Here is a 27,046-nt window from a genome sequence, read left to right on the forward strand (position 1 = left end):
TCTCCACCCCTCACTGAGGGCACCCAGGCAGCAGTCCAGCCAGAATCCCTTCCTTTTGGGCACTTTTTTTTTTTTTTGGACCGCCTCACGGTTTATGGAGTTGGAGTTCCTGGTCCAGGGACCAGGCAGGGGTCAGATACAAGCCACACTGGCAACGTATGCCACAGCTGCAGCAACGCTGGATCCTTTAACCTGCTGTGCGAGGTTGGGGATTGAACTTGTGTCCTAATGCTCCAGAGATGGTGCCAATCCCTTTGTACCACAGGGGGAACTCCCCTTCTGGGCACCTAAGAGACACTGGATACCGATGGGAAAGCACTACCTAGTTAGGAGCTGCCAGCCCAGCCTTGGAAGAATTCATCCATGAAGAAAACACTAATTACGCAGATCACAGCAGGACTGAGTATCATGCTGAGACATTGGCATCTAAAATGATATCCTGTCTGGGATTTATGTCAAAATAATTGAAGTGGGTCCAGTAAAAGAAATGGGCGGAGAGAGAGCTGAGGTAAGATGGGTTGTGAGTCAATAACTGTTGAATGATGAATTGCCAACCAAAATGAGGGGAGTGTAGTAATGAGGTTAATTCTTTGTCTTTTATAGGCAACTCAAGACAGATATGTGCTTATTTGTTTTTTTAATTATAAAATTAGCAACCAAAACAAGGGAAAATTGAAATAATGAAAATTTAGCCAATTCTTAGGAATACGATTGGCAAGGAAGACTTTTCATTTATTTATTTATTTATTTGTTTAGTGCTTTTTAGGGTTGCACCTGTGGCTTATGGAAGTTCCCAGGCTAGGGGTTGAATCAGAGCTATGGCTGCCGGCCTACGCTACAGCCACAGCAACATGGGATCCAAGCCGCATCTGTGACATACACCACAACTCATGGCAATGCCGGATCCCCAGTCCACTGATCAAGGCCAGGGATCCAACCCGCATCCTCACGGATACTAGTCAGATTGGTTTCTGGTGCGCCACAACGGGGGAACTCCAACTTTTCATTTTATACTCGGGTTTTTTTTTTTTTTTTAAAACATAAATTACCTTTATGATTATTAAAACTTAAATCATTCACAAATCTTGGTAATTTTTCTTACTAATTATAGAATTTCTTGTGACTTAGATACACTGTAGTTCACACTGCCAGTTAACTGTTTTCAAAGCTGGAGGCTTAACTTCCCTTATTTTATTTCCTAGAATTGTGTGGAAATGATTGGAAGGTGAGAGCCCATCACAACCCTTTGCATTTAAGACCCTGCTGACCCTAGTAGAAACGGCCTGGGGGTGAAGCTTAAGGCCATGTTATATGACTCTTCAAGAAAAATGTCACCAATTTTCTAATAGGTCAGCACTAGGATGAGGACCACAATGTGGGGAAAGGTCAGTTCACACTGGGACAGTGTTAAAGCCACAGGCTGACTTCCAGAGTGGACTTAGGAAAAGAGAGTAGCTTCTGTGCTTGGCCCTCAGGGATCGAACCCATGCCACAGCAGTGACAGTGCTGGATCCTTAACCACTGAGCCCTCAGGGAAACCCAGGAGATTTTTTTTTTAAATTGAAGTATAGTTGATTTACAGTATTTGCTAGTTTCAGATGTATAGCAAAGTGATTCAGTTATGCATACACATATATGTCTTCTTTTTCAGATTCTTTTCCTTTATACGTTATTATAAGCTACTGAGTACAGTTCCCTGTGCTATGTAGTAGGTTGTGGGTTATCTGTCAGGAGATGTTTTGTTTGGGCCACGCTCGCAGCGTAATGGAAGTTTGGGCCAGGGATAGACCCAAGCCACTGCAGTGACAAGGCCAGATCCCTAACCTGCTGTGCCACAAGAGAACTCCATGTCCGGAGGTGTTTTCGATGGTTCTTTTCCACATGCATCCTTGTATGGCTTGGTTTTGGTGAAGCTGTGCACCTTTGGCAGGTTTATCAGAAAATGTTCCCCAGAAGGAGCGTGCCCAGGGTGCTGTGGGGTATTTAGCTGTGGGTGTGGAGGGGACTCACCTTCCTAAGTCAGATGTGTTTTCACTGTGTAATTGTTCTGTGCTTTCTGCATGTTATTCTGTCCCCATTGGCTGTTCCCTCCCTTCAGATGAGGGAGAGTGTGACAGCTGGGCCTTCCCAGGGCCGGCTCTGGGCACAGCACAGGTGGGTGCTTCCCTGCACCCAGCCGGGCACAGCGCCTGTGCCCCCCTCTTCTCTACTGGTGCCAGGTCTCATTTCTGTGACACTGTTTCTGGAGAACAGTGTGTTTCTGTTTTTCCCTGATGCATTTGTGATTGTAGTTAGAAAAACTTCAGACTTGAAAGCTTCTACTTTCAGTATATGAATCAATGACAACAAACAAGTGTGAGATTAAATGTGAGATACAACCAGAATTAACCAATTTCTATGAATTGGTGTTATTTACTGCCTGCCACTGAATGCTAAGTTGCTTGTTTTTTTGTAAATGCACTTTTGCTTGTCTTGATGATTTACAACTATTGCCAGTGTTGTTTAAGTCTGTTCTGACAGTGATAAATGGATTCATTTGGCAAATTCAGCTGTTTTTATTAAAAGTGAATACTGGTTAGTGGAAGGAGCTTATTGTCAAAGAGTGGTGACGAGGAAATAAGTAATGCTACTCCCTTGGTTTTGAGCATCAGGCCCTGCATCTCTGCTAGCCAGCTCAGTACACAAAGCCCCTCTTTGCGGTCAGTGTGCTGAAAAAAAATTGTGTGCATCTTTAGTCTGAGTGGACTGCTTTTTACATAGTCACTTTTTTTTTTTACACTATAGGAAAGAAACTTTAAAAAAAATGTATTCAGGGTGTTTAGTTATCACCTTATGTTTTTTTTATTTCATCAAAAAAAGGAAAAAATGGGAAAGTTTTTAATTAAATGTATTTAAGTGTAAAACAGAAATGTTTTACTTCATCTGATTTCAGTTTGGTTCATGTTTAAAAGGAAATGTTACGGTATAATAATAGTTCCTGTTGGGTCTTTGGAAATGTTGAGACAACAGAAATGCTTAGTGTTTACTGCAAATCATTAGTATCAGGTGTCATGTTGTCGTATTAACTTTAGTCCAGAGTACATACTATAAAATTGTAAGTTTTATTTTTTTATTTTTTTTCCCACTGTACAGCATAGGGACCCAGTTACACATACATGTATACATAATTTTTTCTCCCATTGTCATGCTGCAAAATAAGTATCTAGACATAGTTCTCAGTGCTACACAGTAGGATCTCATTGTAAGTCCATTCTAAGAGCAATAGTTTGCATCCGTTAACCCCAAGCTCCCAATCCCTCCCACTCCCTCCCCCTCCCCCTGGGGAACCACAAGTCTTCTCCAAGTCCGTGATTTTCTTTTCTGTGGAAAGGTTCATTTGTGCTGTATATTAGATACCAGATATAAGTGATATCATATGGTATTTGTCTTTCTCTTTCCGACTTACTTCACTCAGGATGAGAGTCTCTAGTTCCATCCATGTTGCTGAAAATGGCATTATGTCATTCTTTTTATGGCTGAGTACTATTCCATTGTGTATATATACCACATCTTCCTAATCCAGTCGTCTGTTGATAGAAATTTGGGTTGTTTCCATGTCTTGGCTATTGTGAATAGAGCTGCAATGAACATATGGGTGCATGTGCCTTTTTTAAGGAAAGTTTTGTCCGGATATATGCCCAGGAGTGGGATTGCTGGATCATATGGTAGTTCTATATATAGATTTCTAAGGTACCTCCATACTGTCCTCCATAGTGGTTGTACCAGCTTCCATTCCCACCAACAGTGCAGGAGGGTTCCCTTTTCTCCACACTGCTTCCAGCGCTGTTATTTGTGGCCTTACTAATGACGGCCATTCTTGCTGGTGTGAGGCGGTATCTCATGGTAGTTTTTTCATTTCTCTAATAATCAGGGATGTTGAGCATTTTTTCATGTGCTTGTTGGCCACCTGTATATCTTCCTTGGAGAAATGTCTATTCAGGTCTTTTGCCCATTTTTCTATTGGGTTAAAATTATGAGTTTTAAAGTCTGAAACTGCCTTGGTTGAACATGTCAAAATCCTTAGGAGATTCTAAAACATGTGCATCCCTTCCCAAAACAACATTCTGAAAAGAACCAGGATAAATCCTAGATTTCTCAAAACAAACAAAAAAAACCTAGACATTATCCTTGTAATTTCAAACCTGTGATTTGTTGCATTGAAAAGTAACTGTTTGCCTTCAGAATTTAACATGATTTTTACTTTGGGCTCCTGAATTGCAAGCCAAATATTTATTATCTTTTTTTTTAATAAAATAAAATCCAAATGAAATCTGTGTAAAAATATTTTAATAAAATGTATCTTTATTTCAGTATCTTAAATAGTGAAGATGAAGAAATATACAATAATGAAGAGCATGAATATGCATCCAAAAAAAGAAAAAAGGACCACTTTAGAAATGACACAAATACTCAAAGTAAGATAATTTTCATTAATAATTTTGTGATATTTTACTTGTTGAATATGTTCAGAATTTGCTTTGATAGTGCTGTCCTATGACATAAATGCTGATACAGATATAAGTAGCAGCACTGAATCCACTGTTGCTCACTGATTTAGGGGTCAGATTTTTGCAGTTCAGCCAGTTGAGTAAGTAGTTAGATTTGCAAAAATGAAACAAAAGACAGCAAACCCCACAAAACAGCCTCTATCTGAGTGTTGAAGAGCAATCCTGAATTCTGGTCTGTTTGCTCCCAGGCATTGAGGCAGAATCAGAGATGTCTTGTATTTGGCTTCAGTGCAGTAGATGCTGCTGATCAGAGCAGCAGGCAGGATGGGAAGGGAGGCTCTGAAAGGGCCCCTGTGCTGATGCTCAGCCATGAGTCATGGTAGTGTGTTAGTGAATTCAGTCCTGGGCTCCTGGAGGCTCCCATGGACGTTATTGCTATGATCCTCGAAGCTTTTGGAAATGAGCTATGTGGAAAGTGTATTTAAATGGAATACCATATAGATGCAGTAAAAGAGGAAGAGAACTTTTATTAGGGTACCAATGAAGTACTCTCTTATAACCATTTATGTTTTGATATGACTGCAGCTGCTGGTGGCACTATTTTCTTCTAAGTTACCCAGAGTTGGTACTGTTATAAATCACTCTTCATGCAAGGATGCTTCAGCACCTCTTAAACTGACTTTAGGAAACAAAGCCGTTCTATGTACATTTAGCCGAATCAAAGCATTTATCTTTACATGCCAGATAATTTTGTTAGCATGCGCAACCATTGAAGTTCTTTAAAATCTTCAATTTTTAATGATTCACCAGATTTTAAAAACAAAGCTAATTTTTATTCTAGGTTTTTATCGTGAAAAATGGATCTATGTCCATAAAGAAAGCACAAAAGAAGTAAGTATTCTATTATAAAGGGATATTTTGTATTGTTTCTTTTAAAACAATTCTGTTAAAACAGTATTGTTTCTGATGTCACATTAGTTTCTTTTGCAGTATCAAATCTGTGTTCACATTTTAGCAGGTGAAAGTATATGAGGGTCTTTGAGACTGTGTTTCCTGTGTGTATGTGTTTGTGTGGTTTATGTCAGTGCCCCATACAAGTCTGAATCAGCAGAGAGCTATTTCAGATCAAGTATAGACCCCTAGGTACTTTGATAGTTTCTCACCTTGCCCTTCCCAGAAGCTGTTCTTAGTGACCCTCTAGATGCTCAACTCTACATGTTTCCTTTTCTACTTACTTGGTATCTGGGGAAGCTGAGAAGCTGCATTTACCTTACTTTGCAGCAATTGGGAAAAATAATTTAGGGAGCAGTTGTTTAGTGTGTAGTATGTTAGTGTGAGTTAAGTGTCCCAGAAGTGTTAATAATGGATGTTCTGAAACCAGCCCAGCTTCCTAGAAGCTTACCAAAGATTACATTCTGAGACAGAATTTAGTTGACCTGTTTGGTGATGGTTAATATTGTTAAATGGATGTGAAACACTCTAATCCTTAAGATACACTCCAGTTCACCAGGAAGGTATTTGGCAGAACCTGACCCAGTTTGGGCTTATGAAAGACTGCTAGGCGTTTCATCCGCTGCAAATTGCTACACATTACAGAGAAGAGGTCCAGCTTGGACCAGCACACGCAGCAGAAGGGAGACTCCTGCCCATCTGCAGAGTGTCATGGAGGTCCTGGGAATAGGGCCACAAGCAGGCGCAGGAGGGCCAGGACTTGGGCAGAGACTAGCACCTCTCACTGCACATTTCTTCGGGCCTTGGGCTTCTCACCTGAGGCCCACCACGGGTCTGCTCTTGGTCTATGTGGCCGCCCATAGCTGCCACAGCCCCAAGGTTCCACGTGTGGCTCCAGAACCCCACAGAACTGGGTGTGCATGTGGTTCAGAAATATGATTTTGATCCCCCTTAAGATGGTGTTGTGAGATGGGAGGCTGCCTGGAAGGGATCTGTTACACCAGTGTTTGGAATTCTCTTCATTGAGAAGAGAAAAACTGTTGGTTATGGTCGATTCCAGATATAGTCAATACCAATTAACCTCCATAGCTCCCAGGAAAGTATTTTGCACATTGTGGATATTCAGTAAAAATACATATTGAATATTTTAAGTAAGAGTATCATGTTGACTTGTACACACACTGGGACTATTGTTGGGATTTGGGTGTAGAAACAGATCAGCCCTCACAGGGCAGTTTGTGTCTACGACTCAGGTTTTCATCTCCAGCTGCCCTTTATGGAACCCCTCCTGTCCTCTGTTTGAAATTGTGAGGCCTGTCTGTCACCTCATGTTTTCTGTGATTATTTTCTGCTTTCTCTCTCCCTGCAACCCTGAATTGAAAATATATGTCTGTTCTAAGTATTTCAGATACAGAAGATAGAGTTTAAAATGTCTTCTGCAACCTAGGGAACAAGTCTGTACAATCTATCATTAAGGAAAAACATCTGAAATGGAGCAGCAGTATTTCTCTACTGAAAAAAAGTTACTCATGTTTCATTTGTGGTCTTTGACTATTGGACCTGTGGGTCTTATGACTGTATTCTTGGTTTTGGGGTGCTAGGCATCCTGTCCCCATCCTCCCATTGCCCCCATCCTCTCCACCCAGATGCTGATTTTCAGACCCCCACCCCAGCCCCACCCTCCCAGGTGCCTCTGGGCCTTGATCCTGTGCAGCTGGGTGTGTGTCCAGGCCTGTGGGCATGTACAACTCCCTGAAGAGGGTTGAACTTAAGCCTGTGTGTTTATAGCAGATGCTTCTTCATAGTGGCCAAGCACAATTTATGTATATGTAGTTGCACAGACTAGAAGATACCCAGTTAATTGTATGATTGTAGGGTTAATATTGTCCTCCCCCTAATGTGTCCTGACAAAGGAAGTTGACACATATTTAATAAATATTTATATTTGTCATTTTATCAATAGTGGTGTAAAAATGCTAATGCATATTGTCTTGATTATATGTAAATGACTTTAGCATTGCTTTAATTTTACTCTATTCTCATCTAAGTATGGAATAAATCATAATAAAAATGAATATCCTTTGCCAAAGTTTTAAAAAAAATTGCACAGACTACTTCACATTAACTGTTGGTTCATTTTGACTAATTGATCAACATGACAGATTTTAACTCTTCTGTGTCCTTTTTCCAGAGACACGGGTATTGTACTTTAGGAGAAGCTTTTAATCGCTTGGACTTCTCAAGCGCAATTCAGGACATCCGACGGTTCAATTACGTGGTCAGAGTAAGTATTTTATTTCAGAGCCATTTGGTGATGCTTTCAAGTGACTGGGTTTTGAAGATTATAAGTGTGAAATATTTAAGATGCTTTGGCATCTATGTGAAGCTGTAGAAGACCCAAGAGGAGGAAGGGTTGTGATGAGGCTCCTGGGCTGGCACTGGGGGTGCCTCCTGCACTTTCCTTTAGAGGTCTCTCCCACCTGCCTTGTGTGTTAGGGTCTTGAGATGTAAAGATAAGGCAGAAGTTTTTCTTGGGATTTCTCACCCGGTTGTTTCACATGCATTTTTACTGTATGGTTTTCACAGAGTGTGAGCCCTGCTTCACAGTGGGACTGCAGGCTAATAGAAAAAATAAAACTTATACAGAAGAGAACTCCTCAAAAGCCTTACTATGTTAGTGATCTGCTTTAGAAGGAATCATTATCTTGGCCATAATACATTCCTTTATTTTTCACTTTTATTTGCCTAAAGGTTAACCACCCTGTGATGTATTCACTATCTTACTGTTTTAGGCAGTGAATGAGTGAGGGGTCCTGTAGCTGTTAATTTGGGTTCTTACTGGCTCTCTGAGACTTTGGAAGGAATTTCCTTGTAATGGCTTTTAGGTATTAGACAGTGTTGCTTGAAGGACACAAAGCTGGAAGGTCATATGCCTTTAAGCCTGAGGGGTCCTCCCTGTTGAGTGTGTGGTCATCGCAGCAACTGGGTCACTTGTGCCATGTGCTCCCTGCAGTCTCGCCAGATGGGTCCCTTGGCAGGTGTCTGAGTTCCCCCAGGCACCTGCACACTGGACAGGGGTCTCCACTGGTTACTTCTTTTCCTGCTGCTGGAACTGGATTCACTTCCACTTTGTCAAAATGTCAAGATTTGAGTAGCCGGGAAACGTGTTGTCAGAGAGGCCTGTTTTACAATAAACGTTTACCCCCATGTGCTCTTTGATAGGTCAGCTCAGACCTCCTTCCAGCCGCTCTTGACCACTGTCCACCAGAGGGTGCAGGAAGGACCCTGGGGCAGGATGGAGACTGGGGAGAAACCATTCCTCCTGGTTTCAGTGTCATACTTTGTGCCCCTTGCTGTCTAGGCCCGTGGTTTGCTGACCTCTGGACGAGGCTCTGAGTGCTCTTTCCTACTAATCCTGGTCTTGTGAACCACCGAGGCCACACTGTGGTTCAGAGTAACCTTTGTCAAGGCATCTTCCTGAAGGTAGAAACACCTGCTTTAGCCTCATGCTGAACATCAGGACCTGTAAAATTGTAGGTTTTTGTGCTGGTTGTTTTCCAGTACATGTGAAAAAAAGCACAACTAAGTGTGTGATGTGTCCCTGTGCCAACTAAACAGTCCTGCAACCCATGGAAACTGCTTTTCTCTGCATTGCCTCTAGTGACAGCTGCTGGGAGCTATGACTCTGGCAGGTTCTGGGGCCACCATGCTAGGTCCTGCCAGCATCTCTGGACCGTCCCATGTGGCTGGTCTCACTGTGGCACTGCCACAGTGGCTGAGAGCTCCTGCCAGCCAGCCCATCCCCAGCAGAGATCCTGCTCCTAACCCTCTTCCCACCCCTGCCTCCTGCTCCTCCAGATGCCATGCAGAGTGTGACCTGCCCCGTCCACGTCTGCAAAATGCGAAGACAAATGGATTGGCTGCTCTGGGATCACATTCCCATCTGGCCTTGCTGCCCACCCCACCCTTCCCTCTGTCACCTCCCTACCACACCTGGTGCCCCCATGTACTCTCCTGATCATGTTCTGTGTCTCAGTCTCACCTCAGGGCGACTATCTCCCTCCCCCTACTTGCTGCCCAGTCCCCTCTCCCTCAGTACAGCTTAAGGGGCAGAAGCTCTGCTCAGTGGGGTCTCTTGGCACCGTGTTGTGTGGTCAATCATAGTTGACCTTAGGGCTGGAGCAGTGTCCTTGGTATTTGGTACCTCTCTGCTGCTTTATTGCCTACCCCACACCTAACAGGACATGGGGAATCTTTTGCAGATCTTCTCAATAAGATGATTTCCCATAATTAGTGCTGTGCTGTCCATATGGTTAGTACTGATGTTGGAAAAGCTGTAAATGTACAAGCAGTAAACACTGACAGGAAATGCCTGAGGAAGAGTTCCCTTCTTTCTGATGGCATTCAGTAAATTTCTCCTGAGAATTTGTATCAAAACAGTAATACATGTTTTTAATTAATATTTTATATGAAATCCCATTGTTCATTGAAAATTAGTAATTTTAAACTGAGACTAATCAATAATTACTGCATAGTTTCTGAATAAAAATAAGTATTAGAGGAGTTCCTGCTGTGGCATAGCTGGTTAAGAACACAACTGCAGCAACTCAGGTCACTGTGGAGGCTCAGCTTTAATCCCCAGCCCTATGCAGTGGTTTAAGGATCTGGCATGGGTCACAGCTTCGGCTTGGGTTCAACCCCTGGCCCAGGGACATCCATATGCTGCAAAAGTGGCCATTAAAAAAAAAAGTGTTAGAGTTTAGTGTTCAATATGAATTGTTTCAGTTGTCAAAAGTAAGTAGTTTGGGAGTTCCCTCGTGGCCTAGCAGTTAGGGATCTGGTGTTGTCACTGTGGCTTGGGTTCGATCCCTGGCCTGGGAACTTCCATGGGCTTTGGATGCGGCCCCCCCAAAAAAGGTAGTTTGGAATGGAATTTTAGTCTTTATTCTCCTCTACTTTGGCAGGAATGGAAATTCCATGTGTTCTGTATACATAAATCCCAATTAAATGGTCTTTTCCACATCCTGTATATAAAACAATAAGCTGCTTTTGTTAATGTCTGTTAAAAATGTTTGAAATGGGGAGTTCCCTCTCCCACACAGTGGATTAAGGATCTGGTGTTGTGTCTCTGCACTGGCTTGGGTAGCTGCTGAGGGCTCGGGTTTGATCCCTGGTGCAGTGAAGTGGCTTAAGGATCTGGTGTTCCTATAGCTGTGGCGTACATAGGCTGGAAGCTGTGGCTCAGATTTGATCCCTGGCCTGGGAACTTCCATATGCCTCAGGTGCCGCCAAAAAAAAAGTTTGAAACATTTCTTTCTTTCTTTCCTTTCTTTCTCTTTTCTTTCTTTCTTCCTTCCTTCCTTCCTTCCTTCCTTCCTTCCTTCCTTCCTTCCTTCCTTCCTTCCTTCCTTCCTTTCTTTCTTTCTTTCTTTCTTTCTTTCTTTCTTTCTTTCCTTCCTTCCTTCCTTCCTTCCTTCCTTCCTTCCTTCCTTCCTTCCTTCCTTCCTTTCCTCTCTTTCTTTCTTTTCTTTTCTTTTCTTTTTTTCTTTCTTTTTTGGTCTTTTTAGGGCTGTACTCACAGCATATGGAAGTTCCCAGTCTAGGGGTCAAATCTGAGCTGTAGCTCCTGGCCTATGCCACAGCCACAGGAACTCGGGATCCAAGCCTCATCTGCGACCTACACCACAGCTCATGGCAACGCTGGATCCTTAACCCACTGAGTGGGACCAGGAATTGAACCCATGTCCTCATGGATACTGGTCGGATTTGTTACCACTGAGCCACGATGGGAACTCCCTGAAACATTTTCATACACAGGTTACTTTCATAATTTTTCAAAATGTTAGTCTGATTCTGATAAATATTGTTTTTCCAAGGTGCATTCGCTCAGCTTTTTAAAGGGGAATGGAAAACTGACTTGGTGTGTTAAATTCTTTTGGACAGGGGAGTTCCCATCGTGGTGCAGTGGAAATGAATCTGACTAGGAACCATGAGGTTTCCGGTTTGATCCCTGGCTTCGCTCAGGATCCAGTGTTGCCATGAGCTGTGGTGTAGGTCGCAGATGCGGCTTGGATCTGGCGTTGCTGTGGCTGTGGTGTAGGCCCCTAGCCTGGCAACCTCCATATGTCATGGCTGTGGCCCTGAAAAGACAAAAAAAAAAAATTCTTTAGGACACAGCGCCTAATTTAGGATCACTGTTGAACTGTTGAATCCCATAGGCAGCGCCTGCCAGTGCTGGTGGCAGTAGTAAGGCAGCCTGTAAATTTGGGATGGTGAGCTACACCCTCAGAACTGAGGTGGGCTTAATGAATGGTCTGTCACGGGCTCTTTGTGCACTTAGCCCATTTTAAACCTCAGGCAAATGGTGCTTTGTCCATCTGGTCACTGATGAATCCAATCATCATGTCCAGCTCTGGGCTAATGTGTGTAAACACACCTATGTCACCTGTACTACTGAGCTTTGTTAGCGCACTTATGCGCAATTGTGTTTCTTCACCACTGTTCAGAATTCATTTAATAATTATAATGTATATTTAGTTTCTGACTGATTGTCAGTGATGTGGCCATTATGTTAAACTGCTGTCAAAAGTATCTCATAGGAGTTCTCTTGTGGCACAGCAGGTTAAAGATCCATTGTTGTCACTGTAGCAGCCCAAGTCACTGCTGTGGTGTGGGTTTGATTCCTGGCCCCAGAACTTCTACATGCTGCAGGTGCTGCCAAAAAAACCTTTTTAATTAAAAAAAAAAAAAAAGCTGGGAGTTCCCGTTGTGGCTCAGTGGAAACAAATCTGACTAGTATCCATGAGGATGCAGGTTCGATCTCTGGACTTGCTCAGTGGGTTAAGGATCTGGTGTTGCTGTGAGCTGTGGTGTAGGTCACAGATGTGGCTCGGATCTAGTGTTGCTGTGGCTGTGGTGTAGGCCTGCGGCTGCAGCTCCAATTCAGCCCCTAGTCTGGAAACTTCCATATGCCATGGGTGTGGCCCTAAAAAAAAGCAAAACAAGAAAACAAAAAATACCTGAAGTCTTTAATTGGTAGTAATTTTTCTTTCATTGACTAACTATTTGCAGTTGTTTTATAAATGTGCTGAGAAACTTTCTTATTGGAAAAAAAAATTACAGTCAAGATACAGTTCAGATTTGGCCCTGGTGGGTGAACAATTGTTAAAATCCAGTCCTTCATTCAACTTACTTCTCATTTATCCCATTTATAAATAATGTTTGGGTAAACTAAATGCATTTTGGTCAGTCTTATGATCTTACTTTCATTAAGGTAAAGATTTAAATTTGGTGGAATTTTGAAAATTTTAATTAGAAAAATTAGCCAAAGATTTGGAATTATTGGCACATATGTAGTTATTTCACCACAGAGGAGGAGATTTGCAGAGTTAGAAGTAGGTGCCCTCATCTGCGGTGGAGGAGTCTGGGAGCTGGTGTCAGATTCTGGTAGAACTTGTCTCTGCAAACCAGCACTTTCAGGGAATCTTCCTATTCAAGCTTCAGTCACCCTTCCAGTAGGAAGCTCCTCATGCTTGTCAGCAACCCACACTGCACTAGTCAGTTCTGCCTCTGGCCTGTGTGCGCTGCTTTGGTCATCCATGTCTTATGTCCTCACCTGCCCATCTGACCCCCGAAGTGGGAGCCCCAGGGGAGTGGGGAATTCAGGATCTCTGCATCCTGCTCCTCCTGAGCTGGGAGCTACCAAGCAGCACCTCCTTCGTGGGGGCAGAACCCGTCTCTCCGTCCGGTGTATGGGCCCTGCTCGTGGGATCTGGAGGGCCCGTGCTCTGGGGACAGGGTTGGGGCTCGGTCCTGGGGAGGGAGGTGGATGTGAGTAGTATTGGGAGGAGAGGCCCGGTGCCTGGGGGTGGAGGCCACAGAGGCTGTGTGTGCCTGTAAGAAGCCTGAAAGCAGCTCAGTATGGCAGTTGAAATGTATGAAAATGCCAGATATGCTGTTTCCTAAAGGAGACACATTGTAGGGTAAACCCCACAGAATCGTGAAGCTTATGTGCCCTAATGTGGGTTCTTTGGAAAACTGTTTATCTAAGGTCCTTTGTTCTCTGCCTGTGGATGGATCAGTGAGACTTCACTGCCATCTGTAACACATATCCACTTTCTTTTGCTTATAAACAGTGCTTTTGACGTTGATTTTTCATTGAATAGGCCTAAAGTAAGGAAGTCACACTGGTGCTCATGAAGCAGACTAGACAGCACCAGGGAAATCATGGACGCCTTCTGTCCCTCTTGGCTCCTATGACAGCCCCTCCCACGTCTGGCCAGTGTCAGTTTCTGGGTTATTCTTAAGGAAATGTCCTCTCTTCATAAACAAACCCATGTATATGCTGATACTTTGTGGGTACAGGAAGGATCATTCCATAGGCTGTTAGCTTTATAGTGTATTATTCTGTAATAGTGAACACGAATCATGGGTTTCTTTCCGGATAAATGCACAAAATGCCTCTCTTGTGTCTTAACAGGTGCATTTTCTAACGGCATAATTGCTAATTCTTCATTTTAGCTTCCCTCTAATCAGAATGTGTTTTACTTACTGACAGTTTGGTTTATTTAAGCTTTCTTTAAGCCTCCTCACAGGAGCATCAATTTTTCTGTGGGATAGTAACTTGGCGTCCTCATGGTCCTTCCAGTTTGCAGGAGGCGCAGAGTGAGGCCATGCTGGGCGCCATAGCTCTGCAAACAGCTCTGGAGCCATCTGCATATCCATGGAGCAGCTCGAGGTGTTTAACGCCATTGTGTGTGCTGTTCTGTTGTATTCTTGGTGTTAGGGGAGTTGAACCTTGTAGTTTAATTATTAAAATATTTGTTGAGAAACATTTTTAACAGACATTAATCCTCACCACCGGCGTCTGTGGCCTATTTAGAGAACAGCGCTGCCTGACGGGGCAGGGTTTGTAGGCTTTTTAATGACTCCTCAGGCCTTTCCAGCAATGTTGGGAAACTTGGCCTCTGAAATGTGCTTAAGTCCCTTCTTGTACTGGGGTCACACAGAAGGAATCTGTTAATCCCCCAGTCCCAGTAGAGGATTAGGAAATATTAATAAATAGGTGGCTAACAAATGCGCTGATTCGGGTCCTTAATGAGAAGTGGGTCATGAAAGATTCATGTTTAGCTAAGATGGGATCTTGCAGAATAAGTATTTCTCCATTCACAGCATTTCACTGAAGGGGTAAAAGCATATACAAGTGTCCTGAAAGGGTATTTCAGTAACTTTTTTACTTAGAAGGAAGTTTGGCAGTGGAAACTGGATTTCTAAGAGGGGTTGTTGGGTGGGGGGAAGGGAGTCAGAGGTACAGGCTCCTGTGTATAAAAGAAATAAGCTACAAGGATGTACTGTACAGCATAGGGATATAAACAATATTTTATAATAATTATAAGTGGAGCATAAACTTTAAAATTGCACATCACTGTGTTGTACATATGAAACTTATTAAAAAATAAATAAAAGGGGTTTTTGAGTGACTTGACCAGAAGAATACAGCAGGGCTGGATTTCCTGGTTTTGAGCTGTAGTTTTTGTTGGTGATGGGAAGGGTGGTTGGGAAACTTACTCCCCTTTTGTGACAGAATATCCATTCTCAGACTGGGTATCAGGGTCCGTCTTCACTTTGAAACTGCTGAGGACCCCAGAGAGATTTGCTTCTGTGGGCTTTGTCTATTAATATTTACCCTGTAGAAATAAAAACAGGTTTAGCAAACATTTCTCTATTGAAAAATAAAGAGTTCATTGCCATGTCCCCATCCTACCCCCGCCCCCCACCCCATAACTGTCTTTGTGGTGTCTGCTGTGGCTGGGTTCAGTCTGCAGCATCCCTTGCCATGTGGCCTAGGACCTTTGCCACACACAGGCCAGGTGACCATGGTGCCATGAAGGCAGCTGGATCTGGGTCCCAGGGGCCCCTGACAGCAGCTGCCCTCAGACTCCTCTCTCTTCACTCTTGAGGAACTGGAGGGATGTGGATTTGCATGTTCTACCCTGTTTCCCTCCTGTCTTAAGGGTCTCAGGAGCAGGGACCTGTCTGTGAAGGTTGGTCATTGTCCAGTGTCCGGGGCATAGCTCAGTCTCTGCCGGGCAGTGCTGCCCCCTGCCTGCCCCCTGAACTGGTTGTCATCAGCAGGGAAGCTGGTCTTATGGTCTCACTTGGCCTGAGTTCTTTGTCTCTAATTTGGTTGTAAACACAGGATGAGGAAAGGGTTCTAGTCAGCATTAAAGTGGTGCTGAGAGTGATTCTGGTCCAACAAGGAAGACCCCCACTGACACTCAGCTTCTGTGAGAGAGTAAGAACAGGGACAGACCCTGTTGCCTCGGCTTCTCAAAGTGTTTGGCATGATCTAATCCCATCTTGGGCCAAGGCCCTAGAGTGTTGTGTTTCTGTAATCACTGTAATACAGGCCACTTTTATGTAAAAATGTTAGAAATTGCAGGAGTTCCCATTGTGGCTCAGTAGGTTAAGGACCTGATGCTGTCTCTGTGAGGATGCAGGTTTGATTCCTGGCCTTGCTCAGAGGGCTAAGGATCTGGTGTTGCCGCAAGCTACAGCGTAGGTAGCAGATGTGGGTCTGGGTGAGGCCTGATATAGGAGGCAGAAGGTACAGGGGCTAAGTTCTTTGTCTGTAGGAAGTGAGGGAACTGTGGGAAGAGGGCTAACACAAGCTCCAGGGACCGAGTTCACACAGAGAGGTGGGCTGTGGGGTCACTGAACAGTCACACAGATGAGCCATGTCTTTGAAAACCAGCTTTGGCCATAGGAGCAGAGGAGAAAGGGGACAGCATTTGGGCTAAGAAGCCCGGAGAGCTGCCCTGGCTGTTCCTGGCCACAGCACCTTCCTCAGAGCAGGGAAGGGATGTGACTCAGCCTTCATGTTCTAAAGGCAGGAAAGCCCCTGACGGATGAGGATCTGTGGGGTGGGCACCCAGACCTGACGGTTCCGTGGAGGTGAGGCTGGCGGGAGAGGGGTGCTCAGCTCCTGAGGGGTGAGGCAGCAGAGTGTCATCAGGGAGCAGGCGGAGTTGGGATGGGAGGGGCTGGGGGATAGGGACCCCTGGGGAAGTCCAGGAGGACATGGGGGTCTGAGAGGACTGGGAAGGAGACCGTGGCTGTGGGGCAGTTGGAGAGATCCGGCTCCTTTGTAACTGGGCCCCTGGGAGGAATCACAGCCAGGGCTGGCAGACCCCTGAGGTTGTGTGGGAATCCCCTCCCAGGCCTCTTCCTTGGAGGTAGAGCAGCAGACCTGCTCCCAGTGCATGCAGCTCACGGGGTCCTGGGGTCGCCGTGGCTGCTCCATCCAGAGGTGACGTGCACCCCTCTCTTCCCTCCCCTCAAGCTGCTGCAACTGATTGCAAAGTCCCAGCTGACGTCACTGAGCGGTGTGGCCCAGAAGAACTACTTCAACATTCTGGATAAAATTGTTCAAAAGGGTAAGGTGATGGTTGATATTTTAATAATTAAATCTTAATTAGAAATGTAGTGCAAGGAGATGGGATTTCTTTTATTTACCCCCAGTATTATGGTGTCAAATAATGTGATGCTGTGGGGACAGGGGCTCAGGTTGGCTGCTCAAGTGGTGATGTTGTTACTGTGGTTTACTTTGTTAAAAGGTGCTTGCACACAAAGGAATGTGTTAGAATGATCATCTCTTGAGTTTTAAAAAAGACTCCATTTCAGAGTTCCCTGGTGGCTCAGTGAGTTAAGGATCTGATGTTGTCATTGCTGTGGCTCGGGTTGCTGCTGTGGTACAGGTTTGATCCCTGGCCCGGAAACTTCACATGCCATGGGCATGGCCCAAAATAAGAAAAAAAAAGGACACCATTTCATGTTTGCCAGTCTTAGCTCACCTGAGCAGTAGTGTTTCTATAATTAGCAAGGTTGTGACTTAGTTCCTAGGTATCAGATAAGCCTGTAATCTTTTTAATTTAATGTTTGTCTTGATTAGTTAGTAGCCAGTAAAAATGGAATTCTAACTTAATGTACATACATACCATTTTAAATATAATTCTCTTTATGATAAGTATGGAAGAAAAAATATATACGCATGACCGGGTCACTTTTTTGTATAATAGAAATTGACAAAACAAATATCATGGAAAAAATAAAAATCATAAAAAAGTTTAAAAAAGAGATCAACAGTTTTAAAGGCAAAAAATATGCTGTCAAACAACTCAAAATAAATACACTATCAGACAATATTTTGAAGTTTTAAAATCTCATTTATACTTGTGTTTTCTCAAAAATGATACCACCCTGGAGTTGCAGGGAAATTAGATCATTATTTTTTATTGTGGTGAAATATACATGTAACATTGAACTTGCCATCTTAACCAGTCCTGAGTGTACATTCACATCATTGCACCACCATCACCACCATCGTCTTTGGAACTCTTCATCTTGAAAGACTGATACTCTGTCCCCAGCCCCTCCCCTCCATCTGCTTTCTATCCCTATGAACTTGACTCTGTCAAGGACCTCATATAAGGAGTGCATCTGTGTGGTTCTTACCGTAAAGTTTTCAGGGTTTATCCACTTCGCAGCATGTCTGAATTTCCTTCCTTGTAAGACTGATTTTCCATTGTGTGTATAAATCACATCCCGTTTATCTGTGTTACCTGTCGATGGACCCTTGGGTTGTGAAAATAGGTCATTCATAACAGTGGTGGGTGACTGCATGGGTACCTCATTTGGTTCTGTTTGTTCCAGTTCTCGATGACCACCAAAACCCTCGCCTAATCAAAGATCTTCTCCAAGACCTGAGCTCTACCCTCTGCATTCTCATCAGAGGAGTGGGAAAGTCTGTCCTGGTGGGAAATATCAACATTTGGATTTGCCGACTAGAAACCATTCTCAACTGGCAGCAGCAGCTTCAGAATCTCCAGATGACCAAGGTATGGATTTCTTGGCCTACAGGTGCTTTTAGTTTACAAAAGCCATTGCCACTTCCAAGCATATGTGAAAGACACCCTTTTCAAAGATTTCCCTCCTTTACAATTCATAAGAATTAAACTGCTGTAAGATGGATTTGGACCAAAAGACCTCTTCAATAGTTGTTTTGGGGAAGATGGTGGGGTTGGTAGTTATTAAAAAGAACTGATCCTCTGGGTGATGAGGTGGTAAATTAATTTACCTTTATAGGAAATAGGTGTTCCAGGCTAAAATAGCATTTGATGAATTCAGGCTCAATTGTATGGTGGTGACTGTTCATCTGGCTCTTGCTTCTCCACAGTTATGTCTTCACCCCCTCTTCTTGCTCTCTTGTTGTACGTTGTGTGGACATGTTTCTAGTTCAGAGGGGACATGCAAATCACGCCAGTTATTTTGATGTTTTCTGTTTGTTCTGGTAACTTGTTTCATAAAGAAAAATGTTGATACCATTGACCTCAGGAAGTGTTTTGGGTTGTGTTTTATTTATCTGGTTGCTTTCAAAGGTGACTGTGGAACACTGTCACTTAGGGCCATTTATCTGCCATCCAAATACAAGGTTTACAAAGGGCAGTGATTCCCTGACTGAGACCCTGAAGTTACAGTGGATGGTCTCACATGCAGTGACGAGGCAGCCTTGGCGTGAGCATCCTCCCGGGCCATGCCTGCCCCTCTCTCGTCGTCCCCCAGGGAGATGGCTCGCGCTACAGCCTGTGCTGGGGAGTAAGCACTGGCTCTCTCAGCAGGTGGACGGTGGCCTGACGCTCAGTGACCTTCCTGTGCACATGCTCAGCAACATCTTGTACCGGCTCTCGGATGGGTGGGACATTGTCACCCTGGGTCAGGTGACCCCAACACTGTCCATGCTCAGCGAGGACCGGCATCTGTGGAAGAAGCTGTGCCAGTACCACTTCGCGGAGAAGCAGGTGAGCGTGGCTCCTGGGGCCGCTCAGGGCTGTGCATAGCTGACCAAGGTCACTTCTGGGAGAGCTTGTCTTTCATGTTCAGAAAGAGCCATGATTCTAAAGAGCAACCCAGAGCAGAGAGCAGGACAAGAGTGGGTTCCTCCTAATCCCGCGTCCTTCCTGGGCCTTGAGCCCCACTCCCTGGGTGGCATTTAGCCTTCTGGGATGGGGAGCAGCCATGGGATCTGGGTGGATGCCTGTGTGCCCACTCCCCTTGCCCCTGCCCCACCACCCTGGTATTTCTGGAGCGCAGCACCCATGACCTCGGGTGTCAGCCACCCTCGGGGACAGTCGGGGGCAAGGCTGACATGGTCCTGCCCTTGGGGCTGGGGGGTCTCTGCTGAGGGGCAGACCTCATGTATCTTCTCAGATGTAGCTCTGGGGACGTTGCCTGGAGTGACCTGCTTTTCACACAGGCATCACAGCCATTCTGGAGGGCAGCTGAGGCCACAAGGAGGTTCAGGCCCTGATGTGAGAAGAGCCATGGACCCTTGAGCGGGTGGAGTTTGGGTCCAAAGGCAGCTGCGTGTGTGACCTTCTGAGGAACTGAGACACTCTTATCCAAAGTAGCCGCCCCATCAGGCAGCCCCCAGCAGCTTCAGGCTTGGTTTCCCCACATCCTAATCCACACCTGCTACCCCGAGAGATTGGTCACAGCCCTTAGTGGGTATGAAGTGGTGCCTTTGCCCATTTCCCTGATGACTGAGCTGTTGGGCATCTCTTCATGTGCCTGTTGGCCATTTGTATGTCTTTTCAAGCCCTTTCCCATTTGTTATTTGGATTGTCTTTTTGTTCCTGAGTTGTAAGTGTGCTTTTTATATTCTAATTACAAGTCCCTATTGGATGTATGACACATGTAAATTATTTTCAACTAACTAGTATGTGGACATCATTCCAGATCAGAACATTTAAGTCTGTTTAACAGCTGTGTGGTATTTCATTGTTTAGACACACCATGATTTATTTGCTTAATCCCTTGATTTAATCCAAGTTTAATTTTAAATAATCGAATGTTTCTTGCAGTTTATTGCCTTTTAAAATCATTATGTGATAATACTATGCTGTGAAAATCATCTGACTCTGAACAGAATTCTGTCTGTCTAGTTTTGTAGACATTTGATCCTTTCAGAGAAAGGTCATATCGAATGGAAGCTGATGTATTTTGCGCTTCAGAAGCACTACCCGACGAAGGAGCAGTATGGAGACACGCTCCACTTTTGTCGGCACTGCAGCATCCTCTTTTGGAAGGTAAAAATTTCAGGTGTACTCTTGTTGGAGTTTGAGGATGAGAATTAGGAGAAACAGACTATTCACCTGTATTTTAAGTGTAATGTTTATATTTAAAAAATGGGAAGTTGTTTTTGTAATGAGAGAGGTAACAGTGGGATGGGGGAATGGGCTTAGGAAGTAAAACAACTTGTGGTTGGACATGAACACCAGGCCACCTCTGTCCCCTTGCATCACAGTAGCAGGCAGGGGCCTGTCACCACTGGCCCTAGTGGGGGCGGGAGGGAATGCTTCCTGCTGGACTCCAGACGCCCTGCAGCCCCAGCCTGAGATGGGGATGGAGGTCAGGATGCCCCACCCTCTTCTGGAGCCTGTGCTGCACACTCGGCCGAGCCCCACAGCGGTGCCTCCAGGAGCTTCTCCTCACAGCTACATTCCTGGAGCAGGCGTGAGGCCCACGCAGGTGGCTGGGTGTCTCACGTATTTGGCGCATACGTGGCAAGCCTTATCCTCGGTGGAGACGAGTCCATCCCTCTCTCTGTCTCCCTTACACTTCTTCACAGACTCTGATAAAAACGGATTTCCCGGGGGTGGGGGTGGGGGTGGGGGCTCCTGTGCTCTTGGCAAAGGCACATTTCCTCAGCCAGGTAGGAGTGCATGTCCATGGTTTGCTTTGAGTCTGAACTTGTCTAAGGGGACGTTTCACTAGGGAAAAAGTGGCAAAACCAGCAGGCTGTCCACGCCTGCGCCTTGGCATCCTCAGGTGTGTCCCTGGGGCCTGATCCTTCTGCCTGGTTGGCACTTGGAGCTGTTTATTTCTTGTGCTTTTTGTTTATCTCTAATTTGTTGGATGGGTTACATGGCACACTCTAAACTTTTGAAAAAGTAATGACAACTTCAGATTTTTTTCATTTCAGATTATGTTTATGGTAGTGCGGCTTTTATGTTTAAATTATGAGCGTGGCTGAGGGGTGCAAGTCCCTGTGTCATTTGATTTGATTTAATGTTACCGGCATATAGTTGACTTACAATGTTGTGTTTGTTTCAGGTGTACAGCAAAGTGAATCAGTTATACATGTATCTATTCTTTTTCAGATTTCTCTCTCATTTAGGTTATTACAGCATATTGAGTAGAGTTCCCTGTGCTATACGCAGGTCCTTGTTGATTGTTTTCTTTGTAGTAGTGTGTATATGTTAATCCCAAACCCCTAATTTCTCTCTCCCCCCGTCCCCCATGGGTGACCGTAAGTTTATTTTTGAAACCCCGAGTCATTTTAATACCTTCCTTACCGTGAGGAGGTGAGCAGTGTCCCAAGTAATTTCTGCTGTCTCTATTCATCAACAGGATGGTTATGTTGCTTCCAACTCATTTCTGTATATTCTAATGTGACTTCTTTTTTGCAAAATTAAAAAAAGGAGATGTGTTTTGAGGTTGCAGTATTGCTCCTCCAGACAGGAGCATGTTGAGCTTCCCGCCTGGGTACAGCCGTGCTTGCAGGGACTTGGACAGCATCTGAAGGGCAGTGAATCCATGGTCAGTTGGGCAGTGAGGTCACAGTACACAGAGGACAGCCCTTGTTTGTTTATTTATTTTTGCTTTTTAGGGCTGCACCCAAGGCAAATCGGAAGTCCCCAGGCTAGGGGTTGAATTGGCGCTAGAGCTGCTAGCCTACACCCCAGCTCATGGTAACACCAGATCCTTAACCCACTGAGCAAGGTCAAAGATCATGGATACTAGTTGGGCTCTTAACCTGTTGAACCACAACAGGAACTCTGAGGACAGCCCTTATTTTGTCCTTTGTTCCCAGTCAGAGGGACAGAAACACACATGGCAGGTGCCAGGGTACAGGGTGGGCGGGTGTGCTTGCCTTCTCCCGCAGCTCTGAGCTCCCCCAGTCACAGGCCCTGACAACAAGCACCTGAGGAGGCATCTTCAGGGATAAGTCAGATGCCACGCTCTGGTTCCTGCTGAACTGATGCTTCTCCTGAGGAGGGTTTTCTGTCCTCCTCCCAAGTAGACTGTTTTATTCTGACAACATTCTCGGGGAAAACATGATTCCTGGGGTAGACGTCTTTGGCCTTGCCTGTGAGATGCTTTCCTAGAGACAATGTTCAAGAATCCTGGAGCCCTGCCCTTAAGCAATGAACCGAGAAACACTGTCCTTTGTCCCTGTGTTGTTGGTATGGACGTTCTGGTTCTTTACAAATAGAGAGGTAGTGCTTTAGCTTTCCAAAATTTGCATGCAGATTCTCTTATTTATGAAAATTCTTGTCTTCAGCCCTGAAATGCTCACAGTCTTACCTGCAACCACAGGCCTCAAGACTGGCTCTGTCCCCTGTGTGGTTACATCACAGCTTTTTCACCAGAGGCCATTCCAGAAGACACCATTAGAGTCAACTTTATTTCCTTTTTTTTTTTTAGGGCTGCAGCTGCAGCATTATGAAGGTTCCCAGTCTCGGGGTTCAGTCGGAGCTACAGCTGCTGGCCTACACCACAGCCATAGCAACTCAGGATCCGAGCCGAGTCTGTGACCTACACCACAGCTCATGGCAACGCCGGATCCTTAGCCCACTGAGCAAGGCTAGGGATCGAACCCACGTCCTCATGGATACTAGTCAGGTTCTTTAACCACTGAGCCATGTTGGGAACTCCCAGAGTCAACATTATTTCTGAATTTGTGTGAAAGGTTTAAAAAAAGTGTCTGAAATTTCTGACAGAAACTGCTTCCTGGGTTAGCTCCTGAGGAGGCCCCGTGCCCTGTCCTGCCCTTCAACTCCCGTCCTGTGGCCTCAGGGCAGTTCTCAGCCTCACAGAGTCTCCATGTGGAGTCTCTCTGCCCTGCACACGGTGGGTGCTCAGGAGGTGGTTCCTGCTGGTGGTACTCAGTGTCAGGGGACGCCTCGTCCCATCACGTTCGCACACGTGGGCCTGGGCTGATGAGCAGCTCCGTGCAGCCCCTTTGTCTCTCCTGGTTGGTTCCTGTCTGTCCTTGCTCCACTCTGGGAAGTCTGGGTATTGGTTTTTCTACCTGCCTTTGTGAGAACGTCTCCAAAGTGAAAGGGGCGGCGGAAGAGGGGTCGGGGGGTATACTGTTTTAAAAACCATGCAGCACAGTTTTAGGGTCACCAAGCTGAGTCACCTGTGAGAGCGCAGTGCCTAGCTTGGGTCTGCCTGGCTTCAGTGGGGCCACCGCCCAGGGCACTAAGCAGTGACTTGAGACTGTTTTGTCCTTCCCTTCCTACCTGTCCTCCACCAGAGCTTCTGTACTTCTTAGCTTTATAAAACTTCAGTTAAAACTGGGTCTGGTGTGGACAGAGTGAGTCCAGTTAAAGGCCGGGAGTCAGGACCCCGTGTTCCTTTTTTTGTCATGGCACATCCACCACCAGGAGCTGTGCTCACGCCCGACATGGACATGATGGGTCTGCAGTGGCAGTGGGAGCAGAGTCGAGGCTGGAGTCCTAGGCAAGCCACCCAGGAGGCTGACAGCCAAGCCCAGGTCTGCAGCAAGGATGAGGGAGCCAGATGGGCCAGCCTCGAGCTGAAATCAGGATGAGCAGGAAGGAATCGGCAAAGGACTTGGTCATGGGGCCCTGGGCCCATGTGGAATCTGGTTTGAGCACTTTATTTGGCAGGGTTGACTCTCAGCTGGCAGAGGGCACAAGGGACCTTCCGAGAAGCCTCCTGGGACCTTTTCCAGGATGCGCTGCATGCAGCAGCATTGCTCTGCGGTTTTCGGTGGACAGTTCCTGAGGGGCATGGCTCTGCATCCTGTCGGTTGTCAGTCTGAGGCTCAAGGAGCAGAAACTGCACAGCTGTCTGAGATGGCCTGCAGGTCCTGGGGCGGGGGGTCCTCGGCGCCAACTTTCATCACGGTCTTACTGCCCAGGTTTAGCCACCTGACAATTCTAGTTATTTTGGTAAATGATACACATCAAGCATAAACCCGCAGTCATCTGGCTCTTCCTAATAATCCTGTTTTCCCTTTTTCCTCCCTTCACTGCTCTCCTCCTTGATCTTTCTCCACCGGCTCCAAGGACTGCCGCCTTGCTTTGTTGCTCGAGGTACCTCTGCCTGCCCGCATGCTTATTAGTCTGCTTGCTCTGCCAGCACTGGGGTTTCCACGAGCTGTCTGTGGACCAGCTCCAGGGGTGGGGAGAGGCCCTGCCCTGAGGGAGGGTGTAGACTGGGGTATGAGAGTGGCTCGGGTGACAGCACTGTGCCTTGGGGTTCCGACTCCAGCCAGCGGCCCCTAGCCTCAAGGACCCCCAGCACTGAGGCTGCTCTATCTTCAGACACGAGACTCATCTTTGCTGTGATGAGACGTGGCTCTGGGCCTTCGGGAGCGCAGCAGGCGGTGCCTGGAGTAGTTCCCAGGGTGGACCCTGACCCACATGGGAGGGGAAAGCACGAGGCCAGGATGGGGGCAGGGCCCGGGGCACAGGCCACCCATCTGCCCACCTGCTGGAGCAGGAATTCCTGTGGGGCTGCCTTTGTTTTCATAGTTCTCAGCACTTACTGTCCACGAACCTTTGTGGTGGGGTCCAGTGTCCACTTAAACAGCTGGCAGCTTTGAGCTGTCTTCCCTCCAGAAACGTGCCATCTATGCTAACGCCTTCTCCTCCCACAGGACTCGGGCCACCCCTGCACGGCCGCTGACCCTGGTAGCTGCTTCACGCCTGTGTCGCCGCAGCACTTCATTGACCTCTTCAAGTTTTAAGGGCACCCCTGCCCCACCTGCCGTGTCCTGAGCAGCACCTGGTAGGACGTATCCTCCATGACTGAGCCATGACTGCGGTGCCCCCCCTGGAGTGGCCATGGATGGACTTGCGGGCAGGAGCACCTGTTGTGTTTCCGTCTTTGAAAGGGGGTTAGGAAACCCAGGCAAAATCATTTCTACTTCTTAAAAAAATTCTTCTAAGCACATCAAAATTTGCAACTTGGCATATTTGTGAATATGGTTCAGCATCATCTCTGCTGAACTAAGACTAACAGCCAAGAATATGCTTAATCGTCAAATGATCATTTCTTGATTTTGTAGTAATTGGGGGCGGGGACAGAACATTGGTTCTTGTAAGGATGTTGTGCAGAATATTTATTTTTCTTAAGATGTATTTTAACTGTACTGATTGTGTCCCCATGAATGCTCATGGATACAGACAGAGCCCAGGGAAGTAAATGCATGTTTCTGGTAGCTCAGCGGTGTAGACGTCTGCCACCCACAGACATGAGCTTGGGGCTGTGGTCCTGGGTTCATGGACAGAGGCTGGCCGGCAGGGCCCCGACCTGGTGGCCAGCCCTGTGTGGCCTGCATTTCACTGCTCTGAAACCCCTTTTACAAAGTAATAAATCATGTTCCTCTATCAATTTTAACTTCATCAGTTTTGCATCTTTCTGAAAAAAGTAGTACTAAGGATTTTGATATCATTTATTGAAACCTTTCAAAGATTTTATTTTTAAAATATTGCATGTGCATTTTAGAAAATTTTGAAAATAAAGTTTATAAAAGAGAATAAAACTTGCATATCACCCCGCCACTCAAAGATAGCTGTGCTTGCCAGAAAGCAGGTAGGGGTGGCCTGGTGGATGCAGGGAAAGAATGGGGCCACGCACCTCAGCAAAACCGCTTCTGCTCTCTTCTTAGCACATGGGGCTTTGCAATTTGCATATTTGTAAATAAAGTTCTGTGCTGAACTAACACTAATAAGAATATGCTTTATTGTCAAATGATAGTTTCCTTTGGTGTGTGTATCCACATGAAAACTTTTTATAAAACCATAAGCATCGGTATATACTCTTCTCATTTTATAACCAGCCTTTTTTTCAAGTGTTTGTGAAAATAGGGTGTTTATTGGCTACATGGTACCATGCAGATGGAACAGTGTCACTTCGTGAGAAGCACCAGCACACATGTGCAGCAAGTAGAACCAAGGAGATGGTCAGATGTTTGTAGAGATCTTCTCAGAGTGCCTGGCCTCTTTCTTCCCCAAGTGTGGACTTTTCTTAATGCTTAGCAGCCAATTGCTTCTGTATTTTGTTTTGCTTTTGGCAGATTACCCAATGTTTATTCTTTGCCTGTTTCCCTTTTGGGGTGTTAGTATTTTTTGTATCAATTTCTTTTTTTTGTTCAGCTGCACCTGCGGCATGTAAAAATTCTCAGATTAGGCATCGAACCCACAACAAGGCTGCAGACTGTGTCACAGCCGCGACAGCATTGGGTCCCTAACCCGTGCACCACATGGGAACTTCTGTATTAATTTCTTCTTAGGAGGACTTTAATCCCTTGAAGTTGAATTCTTTTCCCCCAATTAATAGTCCTGGGAGAGGAGTCCAGCTGTTCCACCCTATCATGCCATTTCCACGGACAGAGACAGAGGGTGGTTCCTGGGCCCTGCCTGGCTACTTTTGGGAGATCTGATGACACCAAATGGGAGGAGACAGAAGAGGGATTGTCCTGACACCACCTCCTGTGGTGTTTCTGGGTGCGG

At 45.6% G+C, this 27,046-nt stretch overlaps 1 protein-coding gene across 10 annotated transcripts in view; it reads left to right on the top strand.

The window, feature by feature from the left end:
* Positions 1-26,262, top strand: part of FBXO25 (F-box protein 25) — a 111,108-nt gene extending 84,846 nt beyond the window's left edge. For 5 of the 10 annotated variants that reach the window (XM_047772211.1, XM_047772209.1, XM_047772208.1 and 2 more), the window contains 9 exons: positions 4,351-4,454; positions 5,329-5,378; positions 7,630-7,722; positions 16,780-16,873; positions 18,150-18,334; positions 19,112-19,294; positions 20,438-20,581; positions 24,596-24,622; positions 25,189-26,262. In XM_047772211.1, coding sequence (XP_047628167.1) covers positions 4,351-4,454; positions 5,329-5,378; positions 7,630-7,722; positions 16,780-16,873; positions 18,150-18,334; positions 19,112-19,294; positions 20,438-20,581; positions 24,596-24,622; positions 25,189-25,278 — 970 coding nt within the window. In that variant the 3' untranslated portion in view covers positions 25,279-26,262. The remainder of the gene's footprint in view (positions 1-4,350; positions 4,455-5,328; positions 5,379-7,629; positions 7,723-16,779; positions 16,874-18,149; positions 18,335-19,111; positions 19,295-20,437; positions 20,582-24,595; positions 24,623-25,188) is intronic. The other 5 variants (XM_047772213.1, XM_047772215.1, XM_047772214.1 and 2 more) reach the window with 5 other exon arrangements.
* The last annotated feature ends 784 nt before the right edge of the window (positions 26,263-27,046 follow it).

The sequence above is a fragment of the Phacochoerus africanus genome, chromosome 3, assembly GCF_016906955.1.
Source record: "Phacochoerus africanus isolate WHEZ1 chromosome 3, ROS_Pafr_v1, whole genome shotgun sequence".
Classification (NCBI taxonomy): domain Eukaryota; kingdom Metazoa; phylum Chordata; class Mammalia; order Artiodactyla; family Suidae; genus Phacochoerus; species Phacochoerus africanus.